The 27978-nt window shown below is 46.5% G+C and overlaps 2 protein-coding genes and 1 non-coding gene across 11 annotated transcripts in view; all 3 read right to left on the reverse strand.

Moving 5' to 3' along the window:
* LOC126072932 (peptidyl-prolyl cis-trans isomerase E) overlaps positions 1 to 10067 on the reverse strand; it is a 31416-nt gene extending 21349 nt beyond the window's left edge. The window contains exons 1-5 of one of the 4 annotated variants that reach the window (XM_049878865.1): positions 10016 to 10056; positions 8733 to 8771; positions 6394 to 6437; positions 6002 to 6028; positions 2306 to 2387 (exon numbers count right to left, since the gene is read on the reverse strand). In XM_049878865.1, coding sequence (XP_049734822.1) covers positions 2306 to 2387; positions 6002 to 6028; positions 6394 to 6437; positions 8733 to 8771; positions 10016 to 10046 — 223 coding nt within the window. In that variant the 5' untranslated portion in view covers positions 10047 to 10056. Of the gene's footprint in view, positions 1 to 2305; positions 2388 to 4904; positions 5068 to 6001; positions 6029 to 6393; positions 6440 to 8732; positions 8832 to 10015 lie in introns of those variants that run through there. The other 3 variants (XM_049878864.1, XM_049878867.1, XM_049878866.1) reach the window with 3 other exon arrangements.
* Positions 10068 to 11669: 1602 nt separating this feature from the next.
* On the reverse strand, positions 11670 to 27687 carry PABPC4 (poly(A) binding protein cytoplasmic 4). 6 transcript variants are annotated; one of them, XM_049878875.1, is made up of 16 exons: positions 26450 to 27683; positions 23748 to 23941; positions 22710 to 22825; positions 21321 to 21460; positions 20856 to 20950; positions 20058 to 20195; positions 19084 to 19179; positions 16867 to 17139; positions 16271 to 16343; positions 15945 to 16064; positions 15400 to 15486; positions 15180 to 15307; positions 13946 to 14039; positions 13701 to 13831; positions 12979 to 13081; positions 11670 to 11976 (listed from the first exon to the last, which is right to left on the reverse strand). In XM_049878875.1, exons 1-15 carry the CDS (start codon positions 26640 to 26642, stop codon positions 12992 to 12994), a joined length of 1968 nt encoding a protein of 655 aa, XP_049734832.1. In that variant the 5' UTR covers positions 26643 to 27683; the 3' UTR covers positions 11670 to 11976; positions 12979 to 12991. The 6 variants fall into 6 exon arrangements, 5 of the variants coding, with proteins under 5 accessions (XP_049734832.1, XP_049734831.1, XP_049734833.1 ...); XM_049878874.1 differs by having other exon boundaries at positions 13022 to 13081; positions 16256 to 16343; XM_049878876.1 differs by having other exon boundaries at positions 15993 to 16064; positions 16256 to 16343; positions 26450 to 27682.
* Positions 18696 to 18829, reverse strand: LOC126074166 (small nucleolar RNA SNORA55). The gene has a single exon (XR_007516968.1). It is a non-coding gene; the product is annotated as a small nucleolar RNA SNORA55 (small nucleolar RNA).
* Positions 27688 to 27978: the final 291 nt, after the last annotated feature.

Here is a 27978-nt window from a genome sequence, read left to right on the forward strand (position 1 = left end):
GAATAGGAAGAATCAAACACATGGTTAAGAAAGCCAAGCTATCAACACACAAAAACTAATTCAAAATGGATCAAAGACCTAAATATAAAACCAAACACTATAAAGACTGTAAAAGAAAAATAGGGCCAACACTATAGGCCCTAATACACAGCATACACAGCATACAAACTATAATTGCCAATACACAAACACCAGAAGATAAGCTAGATAACTGGGGTCTTCTAAAAACTAAACACTTATGCTCATCAAAAGGCTTCACCAAAAGGGTAAAAAGACAACCCATAGGCTGGGAAAAAATTTGGGGCTATGGCAAATACAACAAAGGTCTAATCTCTAAAATCTACAGAAAAATCTAATACCTCTACGACAAAAAGACAAATAATCCAATTAAAAAATGAGCAAAGAATATGAACAGAGGCTTCCATCAAAGAAGACATTCCGACAACTAACAGACACATGAGGAAATGCTCACTATCACTGGCCATCAGAGAAATGCAAATCAAAACTACAATGAGATAACATCTCACCCTGACATTATTGGCACAAATTAAAAAAAAAAAAAACAGAAAAAAACAAATGTTGGAGAGGCTGCGGAGAGATTAGAACTCCTATGCACACTACTGGTGGAAATGCAAAATGGTACAACCATTTTGGAAAATGATGTGGCGCTTTCTGAAAAAGTTAGATACCATATGATCCAGCAATCCCACTCCTGGGAATATATCCTAGAGAAATAAGAGCCATCACATGAATAAACATATGCACACCCATGTTCATTGCAGCATTACTCAAAACAGCAAAAAGATGGAAACAACCTAAGTCCCCATCAACAAATAAATGGATAAACTACAGTACATACACACAATGGAATACTACGATAAAGAACGATGAATTTTTGAAACATCTCACAACATGGATGAATCTGGAGGGCATTATGCCGAGTGAAATAAGTCAATCACGAAAGGGCAAATACTATATGAGACCACTACCATAAAAACTCATGAAAAGGTTCACACACAGAAACAATCAATCTTTGATGGTTACTAGGGAGGTGAGGGGTAAGGAGGGAAAAATACTAACTAGACAATAGATAACTGGTAATTGTGGTGAAGGGTAAGGCAGTACACAATACTGGGGAAGTCAGCACAACTTGACCACGGTAAGGTAATGGAAGCTTCGTAGACACATCCGAACTCCCTGAGGGACCGAATCACTGGGCTAAGGGCTGGGGACCATGGTCACAGGGAACATTTAGCTCAATTGGCATAACACAGTTTACAAAAAAAAAAAAATGTTCTACATTCTACTTTGGTGAGTAGCTTCTGGGGCGGCCATCTAAGATACTCCATCTGGAGCCAGGGAAAATGAAGAAAATCAAAGACACAAGGGAAAGATTAGGCTAAAGGACTAACGGACCACAACTATCAAAGTCTCCACCAGACTGAGGCCCATACAACTAGATGGTGACCAGCTACCACCACCGACTGCTCTGAAAGGGATCACAACAGAGGGTCCTGGACAGAGCTGGAAAAAAATGTAGAACAAAATTCTAACTCACAAAAAAAGACCAGACTTACTGGTCTGACAGAGATTGGAAAAGCCCCGAAAGTATGGCCCCCTGACACCCTTTTAACTCAGTACTGAAGTCACTCCTGAGGTTCACCCTTAAGCCAAAGATTAGACAAGTCCATAAAACAAAATAAGACTAAATGGGCACACCAGCCCAGGGATAAGGAAGAGAAGGGGCAGGGGTGACAGGAAAGCGGGTAATGAGGAGCCCAAGGTCAAGAAGGCGAGGGTATTGACATATGGTGGGGTTGACAGCCAATGCCACAAAACAATACGTTTATTAATTGTTTAATGAAAAACTAGTTTGCTCTGTTCATCTTCATCAAAAGTACAAAAAAAAAAAAAAAAAGTCAAGCTGTCAGTCAACTGCTAATCAGCTCTATCCATTTCTTCACAGCTTGGTCAGCAAAGGAGAACATACTATTTGGCTCTCAGTCTCCCAAAGGAATGGGAAATGTTAGCAGAGGTGAATGCAAATAAGGACGAAGTCAAGCCAACAGGGAAGTCCCAGTCCTTGCCAAGGCTGGAGGGAAACAGTCTAGGTCTAGATCCAAAATCAGAACTTTCACAGGGGGAGAATCTCATACTTCCTGGAGGTGCTGCATTCCTTTCTCCACTAGAAACCACTCTGTACTCTTGTCCATTTTACCACCACAGCAGGAAATAAGACAGGGAAAAAATACAACGAAGGCCCAAGTTGAGGACCTGCTGGGGAATCTGTGGTTGTTCCACTCACCTGGTCTGGAAGAGCCTTCCTTAATTCTCATTGGTTTGGCCAAATTGACACGAATTGTTCGCCCAAAGAGTTCAGATTCATTCTGAAAGATTGAAATACATCTCATCCTTTTTCTTTAATCCTATTAGGTTAAAAGAACCTCCCACTTACTTCTGAGAGGTCTCAGAGCTGCTCATGATTAATTCCAAGCCTGAGACCCTGTGCCCCGTAACAGCAGGCTAAGCACAAAACTAACCACACAGAAGCCCTGGGCCACCATATGCTTCCTTTCTGGCATGATCTTTGGATTTTAGTTCAAAGCTTTCAGAAGCTGTAAGAGTAAGTACAGTTATCAAGTACCTGAGTCCATCTTAAAAAGATCAGCTTTGTACCGAAGCCAAATGGTATCACTGACTGTAGAGGGACATTTTGATGACAGAGTAACTAACAGAGAATGTGGAACGAAGTGCAGGAATACCAAGAATAATTGATACCAGGAAAAGGTAAACTGCTGTTGTAAGGTACCATTAAGTCAATTCCAACTCATAGCAACCCAAGGTACAACAGAACGAAACACTGTCTGGTCCTGTACCATCTTCAAAATTGTTGCTATGTTTCAGCCCATTGTTGCAGCCACTCTGTCAATCCATTTTGTTAAAGGTCTTCCTCTTTTTCGCTGACCATCTACTTTACCAAGCATGATGTCCTTCTCCAGGGACCGGTCCCTCCTGATAATATGTCCAAAGTACGTGAGACAAAGTCTCACCATCCTTGCTTCTAAGTAGCATTCTGGTTGTAGTTCTTCCAAGACAAAACCAAAAACCAAACCTGCTGCCTCGAGTCAATTCCAACTCATAACACCCCTATAGGACAGAGAACTGCCCCACAGGGTTTCCAAGGAGCACCTGGTAGATTCGAACCGCCAACCTTTCGGTTAACAACCATAGCTCTTAACCACTATGCCACCAAGACAGATTTGTTTCTTCTTCTGGCAGTCTGTGGTATATTCAATATTCTTCACTAACACCATAATTCGTATGCATCAATTCTTCTTCGGTCTTCCTTATTCATTGTCCAGGTTTTGCACGCATATGAGGCGATTGAAAATACCATGGCTTGGGTCAGACGCACCTCAAACATCAAAGTGACATCTTCGCTTTTTAACGCTTTAAAGAGGTCTTTTGCAGCAGATCTGCCCAGTGCATCATTTGATTTCTTGATTGCTGATCTAAGTAAAATGAAATCCTTGACAACTTCAGTATTTTCTCTGTTTATCATGATGCTACTTACTGGTCCAGTTGTAAGGATTTCTGTGTTCTTTATGTTGAGGTGTAATCCATACTAAAGGCTGTAGTCTTTGATCTCCATCAGTAAGTGCTTCAAGTTCTCTTTGCTCTCAACAAGCAAGGTTGTGTCATCTGCGTATCACAGGTTGTTAATAAGGCTTCCTCCAATCTTGACGTTGAGTGCTTCTTCATACAGTCCAGCTTCTCAAATTATATGCTCAGTATACAAACTAGGTTAAGTATGGTGAAAGGGTACAACCCTGATGCACACCTTTCTTAACTTTAAATCATGCAGTGTCCCTTTCTTCTGTTTAAACAACTGCTTCTTGGTCTACGTACAGGTTCATCATGAGTACAATTAAGTGTTCTGGAATTCCCATTCTTTGCGATGTTATTCATAACTTGTTATGATCCACACAGTCGAATGCCTTTGCATTGTCAATAAAACGCAGGTAAACGTCTTCCTGGTATTCTCTGCTTTCCGCCAAGATCCATCTAACACCAGCAATGATATTCCTTATTCCACACCCTCTTCTGAATCGAGCTTAAATTTCTGGCAGTTCCCCGTCGATGTACTGCTGCAACCATTTTTTATTATCTTCAGCAAAATTTTACTTACATGGGATATTAATGATACTGTTTGATAATTTCCACACTCTGTTAGATCACCTTTCTTTGGAATGGGCACAAATATGGATGTCTTCCAGTCGGTTGGCCAGGTGGCTATCTTCCAAATTTCCTGGCATAGACGAGTGAGCACTTCCAGTGCTGCATCCGTTTGTTGAAACATCTCAATTGGTATTCTGTCAATTCCTGGAGCCCTGTTTTTCGCCAGTGCCTTCAGGGCAGCTTGGACTTCTTCCTTCAGTACCATCAGTTCCTGATCATATGTTACCTCCTGAAATGGTGGGACATCAACTAACAGAGAACATGGAATGAAGGGTAAGAATACTTCATTAACCAAGATTAACTGGTACCAGGAAAAGGTAAGTAAACATTTCAGGCCTTTTCAAGAAAACTACAAAACGTAAGAAAAAGATTCCTTAATTTAATAAGGTTATAATTAATTATAGCTATGCCCTTGTTCTCAGAAACAAAAATACATCAGGTGCTAATTTTATTTCCAGCAGTTTAAAAAAAATTGAATGATAACATGAAATGATAGCCTTACTTCATATTTAATAATGAAGATCATAAAGATAAAAAGGGCAAAAATACTCAAGGGTAACCCTCAAAGATGTCCACATCCTACTCCCCAGAACCTGTGAATATGTTACATTACACGGCAAAAAGGTATTAAGACTGCAAAAGAATTAAGGTTGCTATTGGCTGACCTTAAAATAAGAAGAGTAGCCTCAATTAGCCAGGTGGGCCCAAAATAATCACAAGGGTCCTCTAAATGTGGAAGAGTGGCGCAGAGTGGGAAAGACTCAACCAGCCATTGTTCCCTTTGAAGGAAGGGGCCACAAGCCAAGGAATGTGGGCAGCCTCTAGAAGCTGGAAAAGGCAAAAAAAAAAGGATTCTCCCTTCAAGCCTCCAGAAAGGAGGAAGCTCTGCCAACAGTGAGATCTATTTTGGACTTCTGACCTCTAGAGCTTTAAGAAAATAAATCTGTGCTGTTTTAAGCCACCAAGTTTGTGGTAATTTGCTACAGCAGCAACAGGAAACTCATACAGGTTTCATCAACTTTCCCAATGCCTTCTCAAGGACTTCCAAATCATTTTCTTTTGAAACACTCACCTGATTAATCCTCACAGGTTTTCTCAGTCACTCTTTAGTCTGAGAGCCTCACTCTTCAAGGCTCTGTTTTTAAGTACAACCAACTAAAGCAGTTCTTCACAATCACTTTCATGAACTTTATGAAACCCTTTTTCTTTTGCAAAATTCATAGTTTTCCTTGCAATCAGTTTACACTCAATTTTCAGTATACTGCCCTAGACCAGGGTCAGCAAACTTTCTGTAAAGGTCTCCACAGTAAATATTTTAGTTTTTGCAAGCCACATACAGTCCCTCCTGTATATTCTTCTTCGTCTTTTTTTTTTTTTTTTAAATAACTCTTGAAAACTGTAAAAACCATTTAGCTCACAGACCATACCAAAAAAATGAATAAACAAACAGGTTGTGGGAGGTTCTGATGCATGGACCACAGTTTGCCGATCCTTGCTAGAGACACAAAACAGCCAGGGAGAACGACCAATGCAGAAGGTTGGGATTTATGCTAACATTAAATGAGGAGCGATGTCTGAATGAGAATTCATTTTGTAAGTGACCAGTGCAGAAAGAATATGTTCAAATTATGACAAATTTTTGCTTCCTATATAACTTTGACATTGTGGAAACTGAAAATCAATACACAGATGAGGGTCCCTGGAACCATAACATAGCACCAAATAACAGCTTCAGTAAAAAAACAAAGATTCTCAGGCATACCATGTTGTCAATAGCTGCTGCAGCATCCTGCCAAAAGAATGCAAAGGAAAAGTTCATGACTCAGTTCATTCTTTGTGTAGTAAGTGTTCAAATAAAAATTCAACAGCACAGCACAGGGGAAAAGACATATTTTTCCGTCCTGCCTGCCTAGATTGTATGTATTCAACAAAGAGCATATACTAACTGGCTGTCAGAGCTGGTGGTTTAAGGATGCCCACCCTGGTCACAGAGAAAAGAGAAATACGTAGCAGGCCTTCCTTCAACCAGCACTTCCTGTCTCTTTGAAACTGCCATCATCATGCCTAGAAACCCATCCAAATGGAGAGTGGCACTTTTTGTAACCAGTGACATTGGTGACACTAGTCAAATACTAAAAAGGGAAAATTTCTTACCTCTGCCAACTCAAATTCAACAAAGGCAAATCCTCGGTGCTTTTCTACAAAACAGAAATGGGTCATTAACATGTGGGGCAATAGCAGGAAAACATGCCAAATCCAGAGGCCATTTAGAAAGCAAAAAATCTTTTTAGATTTACCTTGGTTTATTGAACAATGCTTTCAGAAATATTAACACTCTTGTTTGTTTTATATAAACATAGCTAAATAATGAACTAAATTTTTAAACTCTGAAGTATTCAATTCTAGAGCTACGGAATTTAAATCTTAAGTATTTTCCACAGGGGTGGATTAACTAGTAAGCAAGGTATTCGTGGGCTTAATTGTGTTTACCTACTCATCTGTAGTGAACAATTTCACATGGCTTTTACCACAAAACAGGTGAAATTGTGCACTACAGATGAGTAAGTAAGCACAAGTAAGCCTGTGCATACCTTGCTTATTGGGTAATCTGTCCCAATCAAAAAAAAATCCAAGTATTTAGTTAATCTTTGTTTGCAAGACTTGGAAAATAGGAACAGTTTTTATCAGTTATTCATTCCAACTGAGCATCAACTGTGTATAGAGCATTGGCTTTACCACTGAGTAAGGTGAATGTTCAAGAGGGGAGCACAGTCCTTGTCTCGGGAAAAAGCTAACTTAGCTGGGGGTGACCAAGTGCAAAAGGAGCTACTAACTTAGAGAATTAAGAGGAAGAAAGGCCCCAGAAAGCCAGTCTTACACTTTTATTTAAGATTTGAGGAGCTGAAGGCTCAAAGAGTTTGTCATACAAAGTTGGTAGCAGTGCTGGGTCTAAAATCCCTATTTTAGAAAATAACAAAGGATCAAATAAAAACTTGCAATGTAACTGTGGTACCAAATGAGGTAAACTCACCAAGGTGAACAGATGGCAAGGTTCCACAACTGGGGCTAAGCTTCCCTGTGCCCTCTGCTATTTAATAGCACAGCTGCCAAAAAGGGACGTCGGGTCAGCAGGTACAGCTACACAGCAGGTGGTGGGAAATAACACCCAGACCTTCCAAGATTTTGTAAAGACTATCTTCCTACTGATTCTTACTAAAGTTTTTATATTACGTGATCAGATACCAAAGCCCCCGAGTGGTTCCAATGTAAAGAGCATCTTCCCACAAATCCAACAACTGCCACTCTCTGTTTCAGCCCATACACACGCCACCATCCTGTTCTTATTGGCCTCAGAACATTCCTTCTGCATCACCAAGATCACAGTCACGTTGGCCTGCAGAGACACCTTCTGAACTCTCATTATTTGCGGTAGTTAATGTTCTATCAAGTCACCGCGAACACAGAATTAGGAAATTCTGAACCACTGCTCCTGGAAGAAATACATGGTTAAGTTCCTGCAAGTCTCTGGTCACGTCTCATCAATCGATCGATACACAGCTTTGTTTTATGTGTGTTTGTGGTTGTTGTTAGCTGCTGTCAAGTTGGCCCCTGACTCATAGCAACCCTTTGCCCAACGGAAGGAAACACTGCCGGTCTGTTGCAGATTGGACTGTTGTGATCCACAGGATTTTCACTGGCTACTTTTTGGAAGTAAATCACCAGGCCTTTCTTTCTAGTCCATCTTAGTCTGGAAGCTCTAGTGAAACCTGTTCAGCATCACAGCAACACGCAAGCCTCCACTGCCAAGGTGGTGGCTGCATATGAGGCGCAGTGGCCGGGAACTAAACCCAGGTCTCCAGCATAGATGGCAAGAATTCTACCATTGAACCACCACCATTCTCCCAACCTCCCCGCCCCACCATTGCATTTGAAAATAACTTATTTAATATATATTGTTGATTCATTAACACTGAACTCAGCAGCGCTGTAACTCATGCCTGCGTGACGTTTATTTAACACACCCATTTTCTCAGTAAGTCGCATCACAGCTTTCTTGTCCTTAGGAACACTAGAAAACACTTCAGCACTACGCTTGGGAGCCATTTTAAACAGCAAAATCACCAACAAAGGAACAAAAATGCGAAAAAACATGGCACAAAATAGACCGTGAAAAGGATACTTGCTTTCAACATGACAGCTGAAACAAGAAGGCAGACTGTCACCCTGTTCAACCTCAAATGAAAATGTGTGCATCAGACGACTCAAATTTCGTCTTTCTGCCCATGTCTGCAGATGACTACGAAAGAGTGCCATACTGACTTTGAGGTTACGAATAAATGAGCAAGCAGGCAAATTCACAAGTACGGAGTCAGTGAGTAATGCGGGCTGACTGTACGTACCAGCCATACACAGAATGCACAAAGCTTAAAATATTTTCCCAAGTTCTTCTCCTAGCATCAGGAATCTGAACATGAGATGCCAAAAGGACTTACCTGTTTCATAATCCAGAGGAATCTGAATATCTGTGATGTCTCCAAAAGGAATAAAAGCAGCATGAAGAACTTTGTCATCTACCTCCTCCGCCAGCCCACCTGCAAAGTTGCCAAGGGCCTTCTGAGCCACCGTCCTCCACACGCTGTTAGCATGACAGCCACAGGGAGGGGAAAAAAAAAGGGGTCCCTATAGTGTTCTGGGTACACAAATAAACTAGTGAGGTTCACTGCTCTCCCACCCCTCTGCAGATCCTCATCTAGCCTCGGGTTATTGTGAGTTTCTCTCTCCTCTATACAGCCACCAGTATGATTCCAAGAAAGTGTAACCGTGAGTACAGTATTCCCTGCTTACTATTTTTCAAAAGCCCCCCAGTGCCCACAGGATAAAGTCCAAATTCCTTAGCATGGCACATAAGACCTTCATAACCAGGGCCCTGCCCACCTTTCCAGCCTCTTTTCCCCTTGCTCCCCCATCTATTTGTCCCCAAAAGCCAAGCTACCTCATACCTCTGGGCTTTTACACTTGCTGCTCTCCATTAAACGGCCCTAGGTGGTACAAACGGTTTTCGCTTGACTACTAACCTAAAGGTTGAAGACTGGAACCCACCCAGAGGTGAGAAGAAAAGGCCTGGCGATCTGCTTCCCTTAAGATTACAGCCAAGAAAACCCTATGGAGCAGCTCTCTGTAACACATGGGGTCGCCATGAGTCGGAGTCTACCACAATTAAAAAACAACAAGCTACCATTCAGGAAACAACCTTGCTCCCACTTTGGCTGCCTGGCTAACTCCTGATCTTTTCAAACACAGCTCCGACATCACCGCCTCCAGGAAGTTTGCCCTCACCTCTCCGGATAGAGTGGTGATTCCCCGAAATCCCTACCCTCATCATCACTATCCGTGGTACAATTCCATCATAACGCTCACCAATCCTCCCTGTGAGGCTGCTTCCGTAATACCCTGGCTGCTCTAGCAACTCTATCCTCTAAAGGCACAGGGCTGCGAAATTTGTGGAAGGAATGGGTGAAAATGTTTAGGATGTGTTCTGAGGCCACAATAACCAACGTCACCACCTATCAGGGTCCAGGATCAGAAGCGGAAGGGACTCGGGGCAGCAACGCCTTTACTTCGCGGGCGCCGCGCACATGCTGATGGGAAAAGCCCCACAGGAGAGCCGCCCCGCCGCCGGCCGCCGCCCGGGGCCGTGACTAGTCACTGCCGCTCCCAACCCAAACACAAGCCGAGCTCCGCGTGAAGACCCCACCTGGCCCCCACTACTGCTCACCCACGTAGAGCACCCTCTTCGTAGTTGCCATCTTGCTTCCCAGCTTTTCCGGCGGAAGCCAGCGCTCGGCCCGCCCCCGTCCCCCGTCCCCCGTCCCCCGTCCCCGTCCCCGCCCCCGCCCATCTGGGCCGCGACGACTGCGCAGGCGCTGCCAACGCCGGCCAGGCCCGCGGTGTATAGACGTGGCGGTCAGGATACCTAACTGGGGATGTGAAACAAAACGAGGGGCCCGTTAGAAAACAGGAACACCTGCTTTAGGCTGAGGGAACCCTGGTGGTGCAATGGTTAAGCACTCAGCTGTTAAACTGAAAGGTTAGTGGTTCGAACCTACCCTGTGGCTCCTTGGAAGGAAAAGACTGGGCGATCAGCTCCCAGATCAATTTTGGGATACATATAAAGACTACACAAGGAGCCCTGGTGGCAGAGTGAAATGCTCCACAGCTAACTGAAAGATTGGTGGTTCAAACCCACCAGCCGCTCTTTGGGAAAAAGATGTGACAGTCTGCTTCTATGAAGATTACAGCCTTGGACACCCCGTGGGGCAGTTAAACTTTATCCTACAGAATTACTGAGTCAGAATCCACTCTCTGGCCACAAGTTTGTTTTGGTTTGAGTTTATAAAGATTACGGTTTAGGAAACCCCAGGCAGTCCTACTATGTCCTCTAAGGTCACTAGATTGGACCTTTAGGGACAAATACTTAGGGTGAGACTTTCTGGAAAAGGGAGAGCCTGCCAAAAGGGCAGAGCCAGGAAAACATTCCAAGGTCAAGGTAGAAGGACAAGCTGGTAGGCTCAGAGAAAAGAAGCGTGGCTACAGGGCAGGCACTGCTGACTGGTTGACCCTGGCCAGGTTACTGTTGCTTTGAGGATTAATCACAAAACATTTGGGACTGGCACTTTTTTCCCACTGTCACTCAGGTCTATTTCCTGAGCCATTCCCGCAACAGGAAACCAACCCCCAAGAAACTTTAGTGGCAGAACCTGGGCAACTATCTGCTGACCTGCTTCCAGGATAGACTAGGAAATAGAGGTGGCTGGACAACCCGAGGAGCCGTGGCGGTACAGTGGTTAAAGCCCTTAGCTGCAAACCAAAAGGTTGGCGGTTCAAACACACCAGCAGCTCTGCGGGAAAAAGACGTGGCAGTCTGCTTCTGTAAAGATTATAGCCTTGGAAACCATATGGGAAAGAAAGTTCTACTCTGTTCTATAGGGTCACTATAACAAGGAATCGACAGTGAGTTTGGTTTTTTTGGTTTTGAACAAACCCCAACTGACATAGTCTAACTAACAAGCCAACTAATAAGCCTGGATTCTGAGGACCTCACCTTGTGTCCTTAGGCCACCTCCACTCTGTACCCCACAATTTCCAGCATCAGTCCCAAGGCCTACTCTGACCACACCAGACTTCTGTTCCCTGTTAAATGAGGCCAATATAAAGTTCTTACCATGACAGAATGCAATGGGACAGGATCATATTTAACAGTTCTGCAAACCTTGCTAACTCAGAATTGGTTGCTTATAAGACCCAGTAAAGGATAATAAACTATAAAGATGTTCATTTGATCCTATTAACATTTCTAAAATTTTTTCCATTGAAAACGGATTTATAGAATACAACTGTGTAGTCAGCATAACATGTGGCAGACAGGCAGTTTTATGGAGTTTTTTTCTTTATTGAGAAACTTAAGACTTGGATACATCAAATAAAACCAATTTCTAGGGGAAAAAATCAAAACCCACAAATAGAAAAAAAAGTTAACGTTGTCTGGGCTACGGCAGAACCCAGAGAATATATTCGTTTATTTGAAAAATTCTAAGTGTTTCATAATTGACCTTTTGATACAAAATGACCTATTAAATTTGCAATTTTGTGGTTCTTGATGTTGAGGTCCATAGGACAAGCTAGGAAGTTCTTCAAACTTGAGCTGAAATCCATGAGGGGTTATTTGGCTTTTGATTCCTGAAATGAAAAGCACCAACATAAATACATAATCAAAAGAATTGCTTTTAGGGACAAACAATTCACTGAAACACCTGGCTGATAATATCAGGTATCCCTAAAACAGGGTGTCTCGACCTCAGTGCCATTCACACACTTCGGGCTGGGTAATTCTTTGTTGGGAAGGGTTGTCCTGTGTGTTGTACGAAGTTTAGTAGCATCCCTGGCCTGGACATGCCAGTAACATGTCCCCAGTTTTGACAACCAGTAGTCTGCAGACATTGCCATATGTCCACTGGAGGGCAAAATTGCCTGTAGTTGAGAACCACTGATATAGAAACTAGCTACAGTCCTAAGGCCCTTCCCAAGCCTCCTGCCACCCTCTTCTCTTGTTCATGCTTTTAATGACAGAGGTCAAGGAGGCCAGGCCTCACCCAAGTCACACCCACTACCTCACCAGCTCTGGCCCTCACATGCTGTCCCCCCCGCCCCCACCTCCTTGTCTTTGCTCATTTGGTTCCTCCCCCTTTTTCCATCTGGAGGCAGCCACCAGTCCTTGTTAAAACTTCATTCACCTAAGCCCCCACAGGCAGAGGCTGAGGCTGCAGCCCCCCAAATCCAGAAATTCAGACTGGAATACACAAGTCTGATGTGTGTTTCCCTCCCACTAGATCAAGATCCTAGATGCCAAGGCCTGTGCCCTTTGTGTTCCCAGAGCTAAGCAGTCGTCATCAAACTCAGACAAATCCTAGGAAGATAATGCTCCTTTTATGACCCATCATTATTCCAGACCAACAAAGTCACTCTTGAGAAGGATCTGACCAGGTGATCCTTATGGAGAAAATTGTTCATTTATTCCTTAATGATTCACAACCTGTACTACTCGCTTTTCTAGATGACAGAAAATGCCCAGGTTACAGCCTGGCCAATTTATAATTAGTAGCTCTCTTTAATACTCCCATTCTTTTAAAAAGACAGTCACAAATCAAAACCACTCCAGAAAATGAAAACAGCCAAACATACGGTTTTTCCTTGTCTAAGAGGTAGCAGCAGCAACAGCGCCCACCTTCTGGGCAGCTTCTTTCTTGGCATGATGAGCCTGTAGAACCGCCACGGCTTCATCCACCTGTGAGAAATCACCAGTGGGTTGGTGGCACCTAAGGAAAGCCACTTGGCCCTCCCTGGTGCCCAGGCCCAGTAATGGAAGAACCAACCACAGAGATGATCTCCGAGCTTCTCCTGGTGCCTACTGCTTTCCCAAAGACCCACAAAAAACCCCAACCCATTGCCGTCGAGTTGCTTCCAACTCACAGTGACCCTACAGGACAGAGCAGAACTGCCCCATGGGGTTTTTAAGGCTGTAGTCTTTACAGAAGCAGACTGCCACATCTGACAGAGCGGCTGGAGGGTTCAAACTGCTGACTTTTCAGTTAGCAGCCAGAATACTTAACCACAGTGCTGCCAGGGCTCCTTATATCCACAGAAAACCAAACCAAGCCCACCGCTGTTCAGTAGATTCCAACCCATAGCAACCCTATAAGACAAGAGTAGAACTGCCCTATAGAGTTTCCAGGGAGCAGCTGGTGGATTTAAACTGCTAATCTTTTGATTAGCAGCCATATCACTTAGCCACTGTGAAGCAGGCCCGAAATCACTAGGCATGAGGAGTCTTCTCACTTCCGCCCCTGGGTGTCCCTCATCCTGAGCTGGGCCAGCTAAAGCCCTGAGCCCAGGCACCAGCTCACCTTGGAGCGGAGAGATTCAGGAGACTCCAGCATGTGCAGAAGCTCAGAGTTGTCTATCTCCAGAAGCATCCCTGTAATCTTTCCAGCTAGGTTTGAATGCATCGTCTGGATGAGCGGGAACAAACGTTCTCCTGTGGAAGGATGTTTACAAAAAAATCAGGCCTAATCATAGTCAAGAGTGGGTGCTAGAGTCCGGGCCAGTACCAGGTCTGGGCCCCTCTTCTTCAAGTCCGCAGGTCACTCACCCAGCATCTGTTTCTGCTCCTGTGGGGGTGCTGCGGCCAGCATGGAGGCAGTCAGGGGCTCCTGCCCCTGCACGTGGACTGCAGGCTGTGGGGCCTGGAACCAGGAGGGACAGCAGGTTAGCAACAAAAGAAAGGACACTCTTCACAATGGTGACGGTCAGGACAATCCAAACATTCAACATCTGAATGGCTACTATGTGGCATTCTTTGCTCTCAAGGAACTAATTTCAGTCCTTGGGGTCTGAGGAGTGTAGGGTCAACTACAATAAAAATGGTATGCCATTATAAGGGAAGGTGAAATTAATAAAATAAACCTACAATGCAACACAAGGATTTCCTGACATTATCTTAATTCACCCAAGGTTCCTAAAGAACTTGAAGCCTTCTTAAATAAGGCTTTTGTGTATCTGTGTAGCCTTTTCCTGAAAATGAGAGTATTCCTTTAGGATGAATTCCCAGAAGACATTGGCTCAAAGGGTGTGAATATCAAAACATTTACCATTACAACCCACATAACCTCTACTCTACCTTTTCTCACGTTTCACTGACATGAAATGTCAACACCAGTCACAGCACTAAAAGTAGGGCCTTGTAGGCAAAAGAGATCGTTGCACAGCATCAAGTCCTGGAAACCTTAAACTTAGACTGCTTTGGGCAGGAGGATGAAAGAGCAATCTACTAAGCAGCTGATGGGCCTGAAGGCTGAATGTGGCTCCTCCACAGCAAACTTCTCAGCCCTGAGACAAATTTGTCACAGCCTGGCTCACCTTTAGGGACACAGCTCTAGAGACAGCAAGTCCCAGCTTAGAAAATCTAAGATCTGAAGCTGAACTTGCCATTTGTAAGGCTGCGGTCTTTCCTGCTTTAATGTACCTGTCATGTTGCAGAGCACCTAAGAATCAAATAGGCCAATGGATGTGAATTTCACCTGGAAGCTCAAAAGCTGAGCACGTGTATATGTGCATATATATATACACACACACATATGTACATACGCCATAAAAATAAAAAGCAGCAAAACACTTAGCAGAATTTGCACTTATATCTGTGTTTACTTTTATCAAGCCCCTTCTCTTCCTCAAGGGCAGAGACAGTGCTTGATGAATCCACCACAGGGCACAGTGCCCTGACACATAGCAGCACCTGATACCTGCTGAAGGAATCAAAGCAAAGCATCATTCAAATCAAGTGGAAGTGAGAAAAATGCCTGTGCGTTCTGTGTGGTGGACCTTACCTGCAGAGGCTGCATGGCGGGATGAGGGCTGCGGACACTGGAGGCGTATTTGTATGGTGCCACAGCCCGAGGAGCAGCAGCTGCAACAGCAGCCCGAGGTGCTAAGCTCTGAACAGCTGTGGGAACACCTTAGGGAAAAACAAACAAAATTAAAGCCCATCGGTCTGGGCAAAGGCCCGGAAAATCCCATCTTTCCCCATCTGTGTGCATCCAATACCACCTCCAGACTGGCAGCTGTCAGTCAGCCCTTGCTGGGCGGCACCAGCCCCACCAAAGTCCATAGCCAAGCGGTCCGGGCACTCAGACCCTACAACAGACCAGCAAATGCACATCAGTGTTGGCGGCAGATGTCCAACTGGCCACGTCCCACGGAAGGAGCAATTCCAAAGCATGGTCACGCAACAATCACACACGGGGCCACTACTGCTACTTGGAAGAGCCAGCCAATAACATAAAACTCTTTTCACATCTCGGAAAACACATCTATTCTGTAAAAAGCCGTTTCCTTGAATCCCCTGGAAGAACAGCCTGCCTCCATAGCCATCCAGCTCGCACACCTCTACAGTCCATCTTTTTCACACAGGAGTCACCAATGAGCGAGAGATGTTAAAGCAACACTCCTAGAACTTCTCTGCACCTGAAGTACCTACCTAAGCACACAACTAAAACTACAGAACCAGGACTCAAAAAACACTGACTAGGCTGAGCCTAGTCATCCTGACTCCCTCCTCCCCGGGCAATGCTTCTCAAGGCCAGGTTGCTCACCGACTCTCTGAGCGGTAGTAGGGAGGCCACGAGAGGCCGGAGCATTACCAGTTGGAGCCAGATGGCGAAGAGCTGGACGAGGCCCAGACTGGCGTATAGCACTTGGCATTCCTTGGAAGCCTGGTGGAAAAGGACCAAAAAAAAAACAAAACAAAACAAAAAACTGCACATCACTGAAAGCCTGTGAAGGTAGGACCTAGGCATTTTCCTTTTTTAAAACACCTTTCCCTGGCGGGTAGCAAGGAGGAAAGACAGGGGACCCCAAAATAGTTATATCCTAGACGATGAAGTCATTGCTCCCCACCACCTACCTTGAGGTCTCCCACCTTGCTGCCAGCGTGGATTAGGCCTCATCTGTGCTAGTTGGTTAGGTGTGTAATACGGAGGTCTTCCCTGAGCCTGTAACAGAATACCCAAGCCCTTTTATTCTAAGGATCTTAACCCACACTAGGGCAGTATTCTCATCTCACTTTCAGGCCTCAGGCTATTCAGAATAGAGGCTTTTTGCTGTACGTTCAGTTAGAGGGGACTGTCTTTTTCTGCCTCTGCCTGTGCACGTGCCTCACTTACAAGAGAGACCGGCTCGTGGAAAAATCCTTCCTCATTTTATTTGAAGGGTCTTTACTGGAAACCCTGGTGGCACAGTGGTTAAGTGCTATGGCTGCTAACCAAAGGGTCAGCAGTTCAAACCCGCCAGATGCTCCCTGGAAACTCTGTGGGGCAGCTCTACTCTGTCCTATAGGGTCGTTATGAGTCGGAATCGACTCAGTGGCACTGGGTTTGGTTTAGTTTTTGGTTTACTGACATTCTAAAAGTCTAATACCAGAAAATCACTGCCCCTCCCTTCCCCCCCCAAAACCCCAGGCTCCAGGAGCAGTCACTAGGCAGGTTCCAAAGAGCCATGAGCATCCAGCAGACCCACCTGTGGAACTGCTGGCACGAAGTAACCACCAGCTGCAGGCTGAAACTGATTTAAGATGGCGTTGGCAGGGAGTGCTCTCATTCCTGCCACCCGCTGCATATACTGGTTGGTTAGGTGAGCCTTTCTCTCTTCCTTCCTCTGGGCCAGGGCAACGTACAGTGGCTTAGAGCCCACAATGCGTCCATTCATCTCAGTGACTGCTTTGGTTGCCTCTTCGGGAGATGAGAAGCAGACGAAGCCAAACCCTTTGCTTCTCCCATCCTCTAACATCACCTACCAAACAAGAGCAGCTACTTAAGGAAAAGTTGTATGTGTGTGGGGGTGGGGGGGGCGGTGGTGTTAGAAGGGCATTTATTTCAGAAGAGCTAGAAAATCTGGGCTCTGTTGCAAAGCAGTTCCATGTCTGGGTCAGGGATTCTCGACCTTGACCCAGGACGTACCCCAGACTAATGAAGTCACAACCTGAGGGTAGAACCTAGGCATTCTAGGTGATTCTGAGGTTCCCAGACACTACAATATGGTTAATGGTTGAACCCGGAACACACAAAAAGTTTCCTGATGCCTAGAAATGTAGCTACCCACCACTCCATACATCCACAAGAGATCTTGACATTAGCATCAAACGACTGTAGAACTCATCTGCTGGAGACATGGCGAACAAAACTTTTCCCAACTCTTAGCAACGTTAGGATATGCCTTTGAAATATCACATGCAGGCAGGAATTATGGAACCCTAGAGTCACTACTGGGTGCCACCACTAATTCAACGGGAACAACAATACAGGAAGACAGCTAGGTGGGAGACAGGCAGCCTGGGTTCTAGTCCCAGCTCTGCTTTTACCAAGCTGTATAACCTTGACAAATCACTCACTTTCCCCCCTGAGCCTCAACTTCCGTGTTAAGGCAAATAGCTACAAAGCCACAGGTCTACTGGTTCAGATACTCTTTTTCAACATAGAAATTAGTCACTAATGGCTCTTTCCTTCACCTGAAAAAGCAATCACTTTCCGTGACCTACCTCCTAGAAGCAATGAAAGCACAATGAATGTGTGCTTAGCATCATTTTGTGTCTTAGCTCATTACTTGGAGAGTCTCTTGAAGCTGAGGACATGAACCTAAAGACATATATTCAGTGCAACAACTCTATCAAGTGGTGAGATGGGCCAGCAACACAATGTTTTTGAAAATGGTGCTATGATTATGATGTGGCTCTTTTACCATCTTCTTGCAAAAACCAGCTAGACTACTAAGCTAATAATCAAGGAAAGACTATCACTCCCTGCCGTGATGGGAGGCCAGTTAAGGGCACGGTAAGAGGGAGGGGCAAGGAACTGGGGGGAGCCCACAAGGTTGGCTTGTGCCTCTGGTCAACTCTCCCTACTGCAACTGACAAGCTTCCTTTGCACAACAGCCCTAGGTTCTGAGCCAGCATAGATCAGGGCTGAGGCAGGGCCCCCACATCTTTACCAGCCCACCCCAGCCTTTCTCGTCACCCAAAGGACTTCAAAAAGTCTGCTACACCTTTGCCGCCAGGACTAGCACTGCATCAGGCCATGACCCAAAACTTTCAGATGCCATCAGTTTCTGTCACACTCCCAAATGCCAAGGACACTCAGTACATTATCCTCATATAACCAACATTCTCTTGCTCAAGAACTCCAATCCCTTACCTTTAAAATGGAATAGTTATCAAAGAAAACCAAGCAATGCCGCACATTGCAAAATCACATGGAAAAACAAACTTTCCACCCTCCTTGTCCTTCTTAAACGAAGTGGAAGTTCCCAACCTGGCTCCAAAGTCTTCAAAACCCCTTCCTTCTCAGAGAGGAGAGTGTGGCAGAGTTGTAGAGACAGGCCCCAAGACAAATGCGAACAACCCGTCTGGATTTCCTCTGCTCGTGTTGTAGCACCGTCTGTCCCCACACCAGCACGAGGCAGCAGAGAATGGGAAAGATTCAGGTGCTCCGGGGGGTTGGCAAGGAGCGGATGGGTCAGATACAACCGCATGTCCCTGTGTTTGGGAGAAATGTCATTCTCCAGCGCACACACGCTGATAGGTAACTGAATGCAAGGAGTGTGCTGAAATAATGCAGTAGCTACTCTCAGCAGTGAGCACAATTTAGATCCTATTCCTTCAAGGAAACAACAAATGCCAATAAACCTCTAAAGGACTACTACATCTCTGCTTTCAGTCCCCAAATCTCAGCATTAAAGTACCTTAGCGCTCGTGATTGACCCAAAAGGAGAAAACTCTTTCCTCAACTTCTCATCATCAATGGTGTCATCCAAGTTCTTGATATAAAGGTTCACCCCCTGAAAGAGAAGGAGCACTGTTAATGGCACTTCTGTACTCTATACACCCCATAAGACAGTGGTTGTCAAAGTGTGGTCGACAGACCAGCACCCATCAGTATCACTGGCAACTTGTTAGAAATACAAATTCTCAGGCCAGACCCCAAACCTAATGTATCAGCAACTGTGGGGCTGGGGCCCAGTGATCCACATGCTAACAAGCCCTGCAGGCTTGAAGTTGTGAAACCACTTCCCTAAGACTAACATTATCATTAGTGCAGTTGGATGTCAGCTTTCCCCACAGCTGCTCTGGCTGGCCTGGTCTTCCCTTAACTCCCGCAGAGTCCACCATTCCAAATAAAGGGGTACTAAAATCCTGGTGGTATAGTGGTTAAGTGCTTTGGCTTCTAACCAAAAGGTCAGCAGTTCAAATCCACCAGGCACTCCTTGGAAATTCTATGGGGCAGTTCTACTCTGTTCTACTGGATGGCAACAGGTTTGGTTTTGGCTTATTTAAGGGACCCTGGTGGTGCAGTGGTTAAGAGCTAAGCTGCTAACCAAAAGATCAGCAGTTCAAATACAGCAACGGCTCTTTAGAAACCCTATGAGGCAGCTATATGATCAGATTTGACTCCATGGCAACAAGTTTGGTTTTTTTGTTATTTAAGTACAAGGGGCCCACATGTCCAGGAGCAACAGGCTGAGTCTCCCTTCTGTCCCTGTTTTATAGCCACTGTCATATCTGGTAGGTGTATTCTCTTAAACCTAACGCTCTTGGGAGAAAGGCTAGGAAGAGCAGACCCCAAACCCCCAAAGAGAACACCTGCTAAACATAAAGGTGCTGTGCAAATATTTCATAGTAAATCCTATTAGTAGGCTGGGCCAAGACCACCTCTCACCTGATAGCGACTAATTCGCTCCTGTTTCAGCTGCTCAAATTTCCGTTTTAACTCAGCCTGCCGTTCAACTTTCTTCTGTGCACGGCCTACGAAAATGACCTTCCCACTGATTTCTTTTCCATTCATCTCTTCCACAGCCTAGAAAAGAAATGCTTGTCCTTAGATCAAGATGTGAATAAAAGCAGGGGGTCCGGAGATGCTCTGGAGGTCTACAAGTCCCACCAATTATTCTGGGGCAAAGAAATCTTTCTTACAGGGCTTATAACTAATTTCATTCCATCTCTGAAGTCTGCTAAACAAATCCAAACCTCCTCATCTGTAAAGTGGAATTAATATTTAAGTGGGTTGTTGGTCCAAATATAGGAAAAAATAGTTATCACATAAATACAAGTACGGAAAAGATGAGCCTAGGTTTATACTCTGGCTGTCACTCAACTTCTCTTTTGTGGATATTAAGTGAGGTAAGACAGATCAAGGGCTTAGCACACAATACTCTGCCAGTAATCAAAGCAGCAACTCTGAGCCTTAGTTCCCTCACCTATGAGTGGGAACAAACCCTTGTCCTGTTCTTTCAACCCACAGGGCTGGAGAGCTGATAGCTGAGGACACATGGATGTGCCAAGTACTTCGAGAAGAGTTAAATGATATTAACATTTGGAATCACTCAGGTAATTCCAGAGCAAGGTAACTGCAGCCGCAGCTAGATACTCTGACCAGTCCGGCTCCATTGGCTGTGCTGACAAGGCCCTGCCCCCACACCCTGGGGCTGCCGCCTACAAACACTGGTGGTACTCTCACCTTATTGGCATCTTCATGTTTTTCGTAACTCACAAAGCCAAAGCCTTTGGATTTCCCACTGGGATCTCTCATCACCTTGACACTTAAGGTCTTACCTATTACCAAAGGACAGAACTATTAGTAACACCATCTCTCTACCACAGCTGAATGAGAGAATGCTTCTAGGAACCCACTTGAAGCCAACCTCTTGCTGAACCCACATGGCCTCAAAGACAGAGAGGCACCACACCTGGCCTTCTAATTAACTCCAAGCAGCTGAGAGGGCCTTGGGGGATGAGATGAAGTAGGAAGAAGTCAAGAGACAAGGCCTGGGGTCTATTCCTATCTACCTTGTGATCTTTGTCATGCAAGGTATTTTACTTCTGGGCCTGGGTGCCCTCATCTCTTAAATGAGTAAAAACAGACAGGATTCCAGGTCTGGAGGACAATGAAAGGAGACACGTGGAGCAAAGGATCCTAACTTACCGAACTGGCTGAACAGCTCTTTCAGACTCTCATCATCCACCTCTTCCCCAAAGTTCTTGATATAAACATTGGTGAATTCCTTAGCTTTGGCTCCAAGCTCTGCTTCCCGCTCTTTGCGTGACTTAAACCTGCCCACAAACCTAAAAAGAAACCATGAAAACCAGTGATCACCCTGAAGGACCAAATATTATTTCCAGGGGCCCGAAGGAATGTGGGTTAAAGGCTGAGAGGAGATGTTAACACACAAGTCCCCATCCAACCACCAAAAAAGCAAGCTCAGAGATGCCCCAACTCCCCAGCAGAAAGCGACAGGCAGGACTTTCCTGCAAGGACCAGTCCCAGGGCTCCTGGCTCAGACCAGGGCTACTCCTACCACATCACACTGCCTTCGTGAAGGAACCTGAAGACCGTGTTTTTAAAACGTTCATTTCTGTGCATCTATGTAAATGCATAGAAAAGGTCTGGAAGGATACAAACCAAACTGTTAACAGTGGTTAATCCTAGGAGGAGTGAGATTGTTGGCGTGAATTAAGAACTACCCTTCGCTGCTTTAGTCATTTTTAGCTTTGTTTACATTTAGTAAGAAAATGTATTCATATACTGCAAAAATTTTAATCTTTCTTTCCAGTGACACCTGTGAAACACAGATTGCTGGGCACATAGACATTTATCAATACAACCCACCCGCTGATCTGTTCAACAGCACAAAGGACAGATAGGATTTTTTTGTTTGTCAATGACAAGACTTACTGCCCCCATCTCCTCTCCCCAGTGTTAAATTTCCCCTCTGTCCACTCTGTAATAACCACACCAAAACAATAAGGTCTGCTATGAACAGTGTCTTCTGCAACAGGATTTTTCACTGTAACTGAATTAAGCATTACTGTGGAGCCAGCCCTGTATTAGAAGGCCACTGAGTCATTAAGTTAGGAAACGTAGCTCTAGAGGGACAATTTGGCATCGCCGACTAGCAAGTGACCCATGGACAGACTTAAGTCATAGGAAGGCCAAGGTCACATGGCTAGTATACAGCACCTGGTCAGTCCAGGGCCCTCTCCACTCTGCCGCTGGCCAAGACCCCTGCTCAGAGTGGGCTTAGAGCTGCCTTCCAGCCAGCCCCAGGTGCAGATGCTCACAAAACCCACAGATGAATGCCGTTAAGGGAGAGGCGGCAGGCAGGCCATGGCATGGGCAGGAAGCCCACCTTGGCGAGTCAAAAGGGCTGCCACAGCTTGGGCAGGGAGACTCACCAGCCCTGGAGTGGAGAGGTAGGAGCAGGCCACACTTGGGCCGAGAGAACCAGTAGCCGCCTTGTGTGTGCCAGTTAATACCGAGGTGGGGCCACGGCTGGCTCATGCGATGGTTGTTGCTCCGGACTGGGACACTCACACTTTGCGGTCATTGAGGAGCATGCCATTCATCTTCTCGATGGCCTTGTCAGCAGCCTCTTGGGTCTCGAAGTGGACAAAGGCATAACCCTTAGAGCCGTTCTCATCACACACCACCTATCAAAGACAAAGCGGGCCATTTTAGCACCACTGGCCAGCTACAGAGAGGTGAGAACCTCATGGTCTCCTAGTCAGGGGTCTCCTGTGTTTTGAGAGGTCTCTAGCCCATCCATGGTCAAAAGGTGGCAGAGGTAAGACACTTAGCACAGTGCCAGACATCTAGTAAGTGCTCCATCTACAAACGAAAGCTTCTAATGGGCTGCTTCTTACTTTCACTAAAAAACATTTAGAGATCGGGTGCAAACCATAGTGCTGCAGAAAGATGAGCTCTTTTCCAGGCCCATGATGGAATTTCGGTCTAGCGTGAAGTCAGATGCACACACACAGCTATGGTGGCACAGTGGTTAAGTGCTCAGCTACTAACCAAAATGTTGGTAGTTCAAACCCATCAGCTGCTCCGCAAGAGAAAGATGTTGCAGTCTGCTCTATGAGGGCAGTTCTACTCTGTCCTATAGGGTTGCTATGAGCCAGAATTGACTCGATGGCAATGGTTTTGGTGAAGTCAGACATGTAAATAACCACACAACAGTTTTACAAAGCACCTCACACAAACAGGTGTATAGAGAGGGAAGTGGGAAACATGTTTGCTTCCAAAATGATTACGTAAAACTTCCTGGAGCCCAAAGACACATCTCTGGTCCTCCCCCTCCCCCCCAAAAATGTGAGGCCTTCCAAAACTAGCAACCCGGGAGGAGTTTTCAGGCCGAGAGAAGAATAAAGGCACAAAAGCACCTATCAGACTATAATGAGTTGTGGCACTAGATTATCGACAAGGAACTCGTAGGATGCAGAACCATTTCCAGCATTTTGAAAATTACCGTTCTCTGTTGCCCAATTCCAAGGCACTTCCCCTTCTGGTATTTATCATGTATTCAAGACTCAATACTTGTTCTGCTAAAATCGTTTAATCAGTGTTTACCTTGCAGGATAGAATGTTTCCAAAAGCAGAAAAAGTATCATAAAGTGCTTTGTTATCTATGGATTTGTCCAGGTTCTTGATGAAGACATTTCCCACGCCAGATTTTCTCAAAGAGGGATCCCTTTGTGACCACATGATTCGGATTGGCTTTCCCTTAATCACATCAAAGTTCATGGTGTCCAGGGCCCGCTCCGCTGTAAGAGAAACACATTTCAGTCAAGGAATATAAATCCTTATCCTCATGTAAGTGACTATCATAAGTTACTCCAGGCCTTTTCAAGGTAATCACTCTGATAAAAAGGCAACTCTATTAAAATTAAAGAGCATCAGATTTCCCTAGCCCAATTTGTTACCGAGAGTAGAATAAGTTTTTTTTTAATCACTCTACCTCATGACAGAAAGTCTCAATCCCTTCTGGGTCTGTGTTCTTGCTGGGTAAGGGGGTTAAGCAGGATAATCTAAATGGCTTTGTGGCATCAAGTTCAAACTTACCTCACATTTGACGAGGCTTTATCATTTGTTAAGAGACTTGCCTTATCAGGACAAAAAAGGATGAAACCGCCAAACCCTTCTGTCTAGCCCAGCAGTCCAGCTAGGCCCTGCATCTAGTGGTTCCCAGGTCTTCTGAATCTGGGCATTTGAGGGGTGCTCAGCTGGAGCCCTGGTGGCACCGTGGTTACGAGCTACTGCATGCTACGGCTGCTAACCAAAAAGGTTGGCAGTTCGAATCCACCAGCTGCTCCTTGGAAACCTTATGGGGCAGTTCTACTGGTCTATAGGGTCACTATGAGTTGGAATTGACTTGACAGCAGTGGATCTGGTCTGGACTGCTCAGCTGAACAGTAACCTGAGCTCTATGCAATTCCAGGATTTCAACTGCCCAGGTGCCCAATCACACTTCAGTTCGTCATCCAGTGCCTTGGGACCTTTCCTCAGTTTGGCAACCAAGTCGATGTTTGCACCATGGAGACCATGTAAAGGACCAGAAGTAAAAATAAGCTGCCAGCCAGGAACACTTTTCTTCACTGGCAGCAACAAGGACACCCAGACCTGATTTACAGTACAACCTCACAGCAGTGACTTCACTAATGCAATGACATCACCTAGAACTTCCTCCCTGAGGGGATTCAGACAGGGCTAGAGTGAGGGAGCTTTCTCCTGTCTTGCAGAATCAACTCCCTAATTTCTCCCCTCCAGAAGTTCAGCGTCCAGCCAGCCAAAGGAGTGTCTTCTTTTCCCTCGTTATTTCCAACCACACTCTTCAGTTAAGGCATGGAAAAGGGAGACAAAGGACAGGAAACGTCCAGGTACAGGAGAGTCGGCTGCGAGGATTATGTGAAACCCATGCCTGGGACTCATTTCTACACGACTCCTCTCTATTTCACGTGAGCACTGCAGAAGGCAAGTCGGCTTAGTCTGACAAATCTGGCTGTCTTATTTATAGCAGGGAGAGGTCCTGCAGAGGTATGTGTTGGCAGACACACTGACCAATGGCTTCTGCTACTATCTCTAAGTGACAGTACTTTTGTTCAGAAGAGCCAAGAAGGCAGGCCACGGCTAGTGAATGTACCCACTACCCCTCCCCCAGAAAGGCCACACTGAGCTACCTTCTTTGTGCTCCTGTGGCCCCAGACAGAACTCAGCTCAGAAGGCAAGTCCAATTCCCCCGTCTCAGCTGCATCCTGGGCAAGTTACACTCTCTGCCTCGTGAACAGTGAACCAAGGAGGGACTCTGCCACAGAACAGTTCATTTCTCTCTGTAATGGTCTCTGCAGTTGTTCCCTCTTAGTCTGGAGTCACGTGCAGCCCCTGATTAGGTTTCCTCTTGTCTCACTCCTGCCAGCCTGCAGCATACCTCTCCACTGCTCCAATCTGGGGCAGGCAGAGCACTGCACTGGGAGTCCCAACTTAGCCTCCAATTGCTGATCCTTTTCCTTCACAGAAGTCCTATTTCCTTCAGATGGCATGAAGTGGAAGTGTCAATCACTGTGCAGAGGGAAGGTGATAATGCTCACCAGCCCCAGCCCCCAGCCCAGTGAAACTTCAGGTGGCACTTTCCCAGACTAACTGGTCACCATTGTGGGCAAAGAACTCTTCCACCTCAGTGGCAAACATGCAGACTGGGGAGCTGACCTGGCACTGGCTGCACATGCAACTCTGGGGACACTAATACAAATCCCCACACAGAACTGCTCCCTGGCTTTCTATCTGCCCTGAAGAGCCCTTATCGGCCAAAACTCAAAGGATTCAGGCCAGGTCAAGGGAGGAGGAGAGGCCAGCAGTTCTGCAACCTCAAGTTTTTGCAGGGAATTGTATTTCAATCGCCCTGCTTTTTTGGTGGGCATGTGAGGGGCACAAGCCCATAGTCACTGACCAGGCAGATGCTTTAACAGTCCAGTCCCACTGAGCAGAACCACACACACAGTAGAGTGACAGTGGCTTCACTCTTTATGCAGTCTTCCTGGGTTCCAACCCTACCTCCACAACTTATTAGCCCAAGGTCACCCAGTTAGCAAGTGATACTAGGAACTCCACCCATAAGATGACAGGCTCCGCGTTCTTAACCCTTACAGGAGGCTCCCACTACTGGCTTTTGGGGCAACATGCTGCCTTGATGCCCCTCTCCGTGGAGGTAGGGACTTGCCTAGATAAGTCCCAGGGTTCCCTGAGGTCCCAATTTTGTAGGCATAGCTTCTACTTACCGTCAGCCGGCTGCTGGAAGTTGACGTAGGCATAACCCAGGGAGCGGCGGGTGATCATATCGCGGCAGACCCGGATGGACAGCACAGGCCCCGCAGGACTGAACTTTTCATACAGCATGGCCTCGGTGACGTCCGAGTGCAGGTCACCCACGTACAGGGAGGCCATGGGGTAGCTGCTGGCTGCAGCGTTCATCTCCCCGCCCCCCACCACACCGAGCCCCGCCAGGAGGACTTCTTCTAGGGATCACCACAGCACAAAAGGGGCTCTTCTCGGAGCCGTGGCTCGCGCGGCGGCTCACAGGTGGCAACAGTGAAGCCAAGGGGCGTTGGAGTAGGCTCAGATACACAGAAGACGGAAAACAGGAGTTCAGGGACAGCTCATAGAAGACTCTGCAAAACCTCAGACAAAAGGCGCTCAAAACAATATGGCCCTCCCTGGGAGTTTGTAATTTGCAGCTGTCCTGGTTTGAACCTCCAAATTTCAAAAAAAAATATTAAAATGGGGAATCCCCTTCCAAATTCTAAAAATTCTTCAAGAGGCAACCAAATGCTGCCCACAGCGGCCTTCGGGAGACGCGTTTCTCTATAAATATAGGCCCCGGGCTCCTGGCGGTTTAGGATTACAACAGCCAGGAGAAGAGGGAAACAAAATATTTGTCGGTGCCGACTCGGCAAGCCCCAGGCGGGCGTGCGTGCGCGCGCGCAGCCGCCTCCCACGCCGGGCTCCGCGAAGGGCAGCGCGGACACGTGGTGCGCCGGGGAGGCCGGCCCGCGGGGGGCGAGGGCTGCCGGCGGGGCCGGGCGGGCGCCGAGGTTGCCACGCGGCGCGCGCGGACGGGCAGGGCCGGGCGGCGGGCAGCACGGACGGACGCGCGAGGGTCAGAGCGCAGGCGCGTGGACGAGGGCAGGCCCGGGCAGGCGGCGGGCAGGCGGGCACGGGCTGCTCACCACGGGACCGACAGACGGAGGCGGACAGACGCCAAAGTGCGGCGGCGGGCGAGGGGCAGGCCGGAAGCGTGCAAAAGTGACTTCCCTGCGGGTGCTCCGAGGAAGATTCGCGTATTCTTTTTTTTTTAAGATTTTTAAAGCGTTTCCGTTTTTTTTTTTTTTTTTATCTTTTTTTCTTCAGGCTACTGGGCCCGAAAACAACGTAGACAGCGGCGACCCGGGGCGGAGAGAGGCGGCCAGCGGAGCCACCGCTCCATTTATACCCGCCCGCCCCGGGCGCTGCTGGTCGAAGGGCGCCTCGCGACCTGGGCGCAGCCGTGCCCGCCCACTCGGCCCGGGGGCCCGAGGCGGGGCGGCCACGCGAGAGCGACCCGGCGGCCGCGCGGCGCCACAGCGGCCCCTAGCGCGTGGAGGACCGCTCCCGCTCCGAGCTTTCACCAACCCCAAGGGCAACTTTTCATAATAAATAGATTATAGCCCCTCTCCACATCATCCGGGAATGGAATCCATAGATAATTTAACCACCCATGCGCATAACGTTTAAAAATCAATGTATTGCCTAATTGCGAAATTAAGAAGAA

The sequence above is a fragment of the Elephas maximus genome, chromosome 3 (assembly GCF_024166365.1).
Source record: "Elephas maximus indicus isolate mEleMax1 chromosome 3, mEleMax1 primary haplotype, whole genome shotgun sequence".
Taxonomy (NCBI): domain Eukaryota; kingdom Metazoa; phylum Chordata; class Mammalia; order Proboscidea; family Elephantidae; genus Elephas; species Elephas maximus.

What these genes read in the sequence shown, in the direction of transcription:
- PABPC4 (XM_049878873.1), bottom strand. Translation starts at nt 26,642, where the DNA reads ATGAACGCTGCAGCCAGCAGCTACCCCATGGCCTCCCTGTACGTGGGT. An exon ending in CTTCCAGCAGCCGGCTGACG is followed by an intron (nt 23,942 to 26,449) that starts GTAAGTAGAAGC and finishes TTTCTCTTACAG; the next exon opens with CGGAGCGGGCCCTGGACACC. An exon ending in GGTCAATCACGAGCGCTAAG is followed by an intron (nt 17,140 to 19,083) that starts GTACTTTAATGC and finishes CTTGTTTGGTAG; the next exon opens with GTGATGTTAGAGGATGGGAG.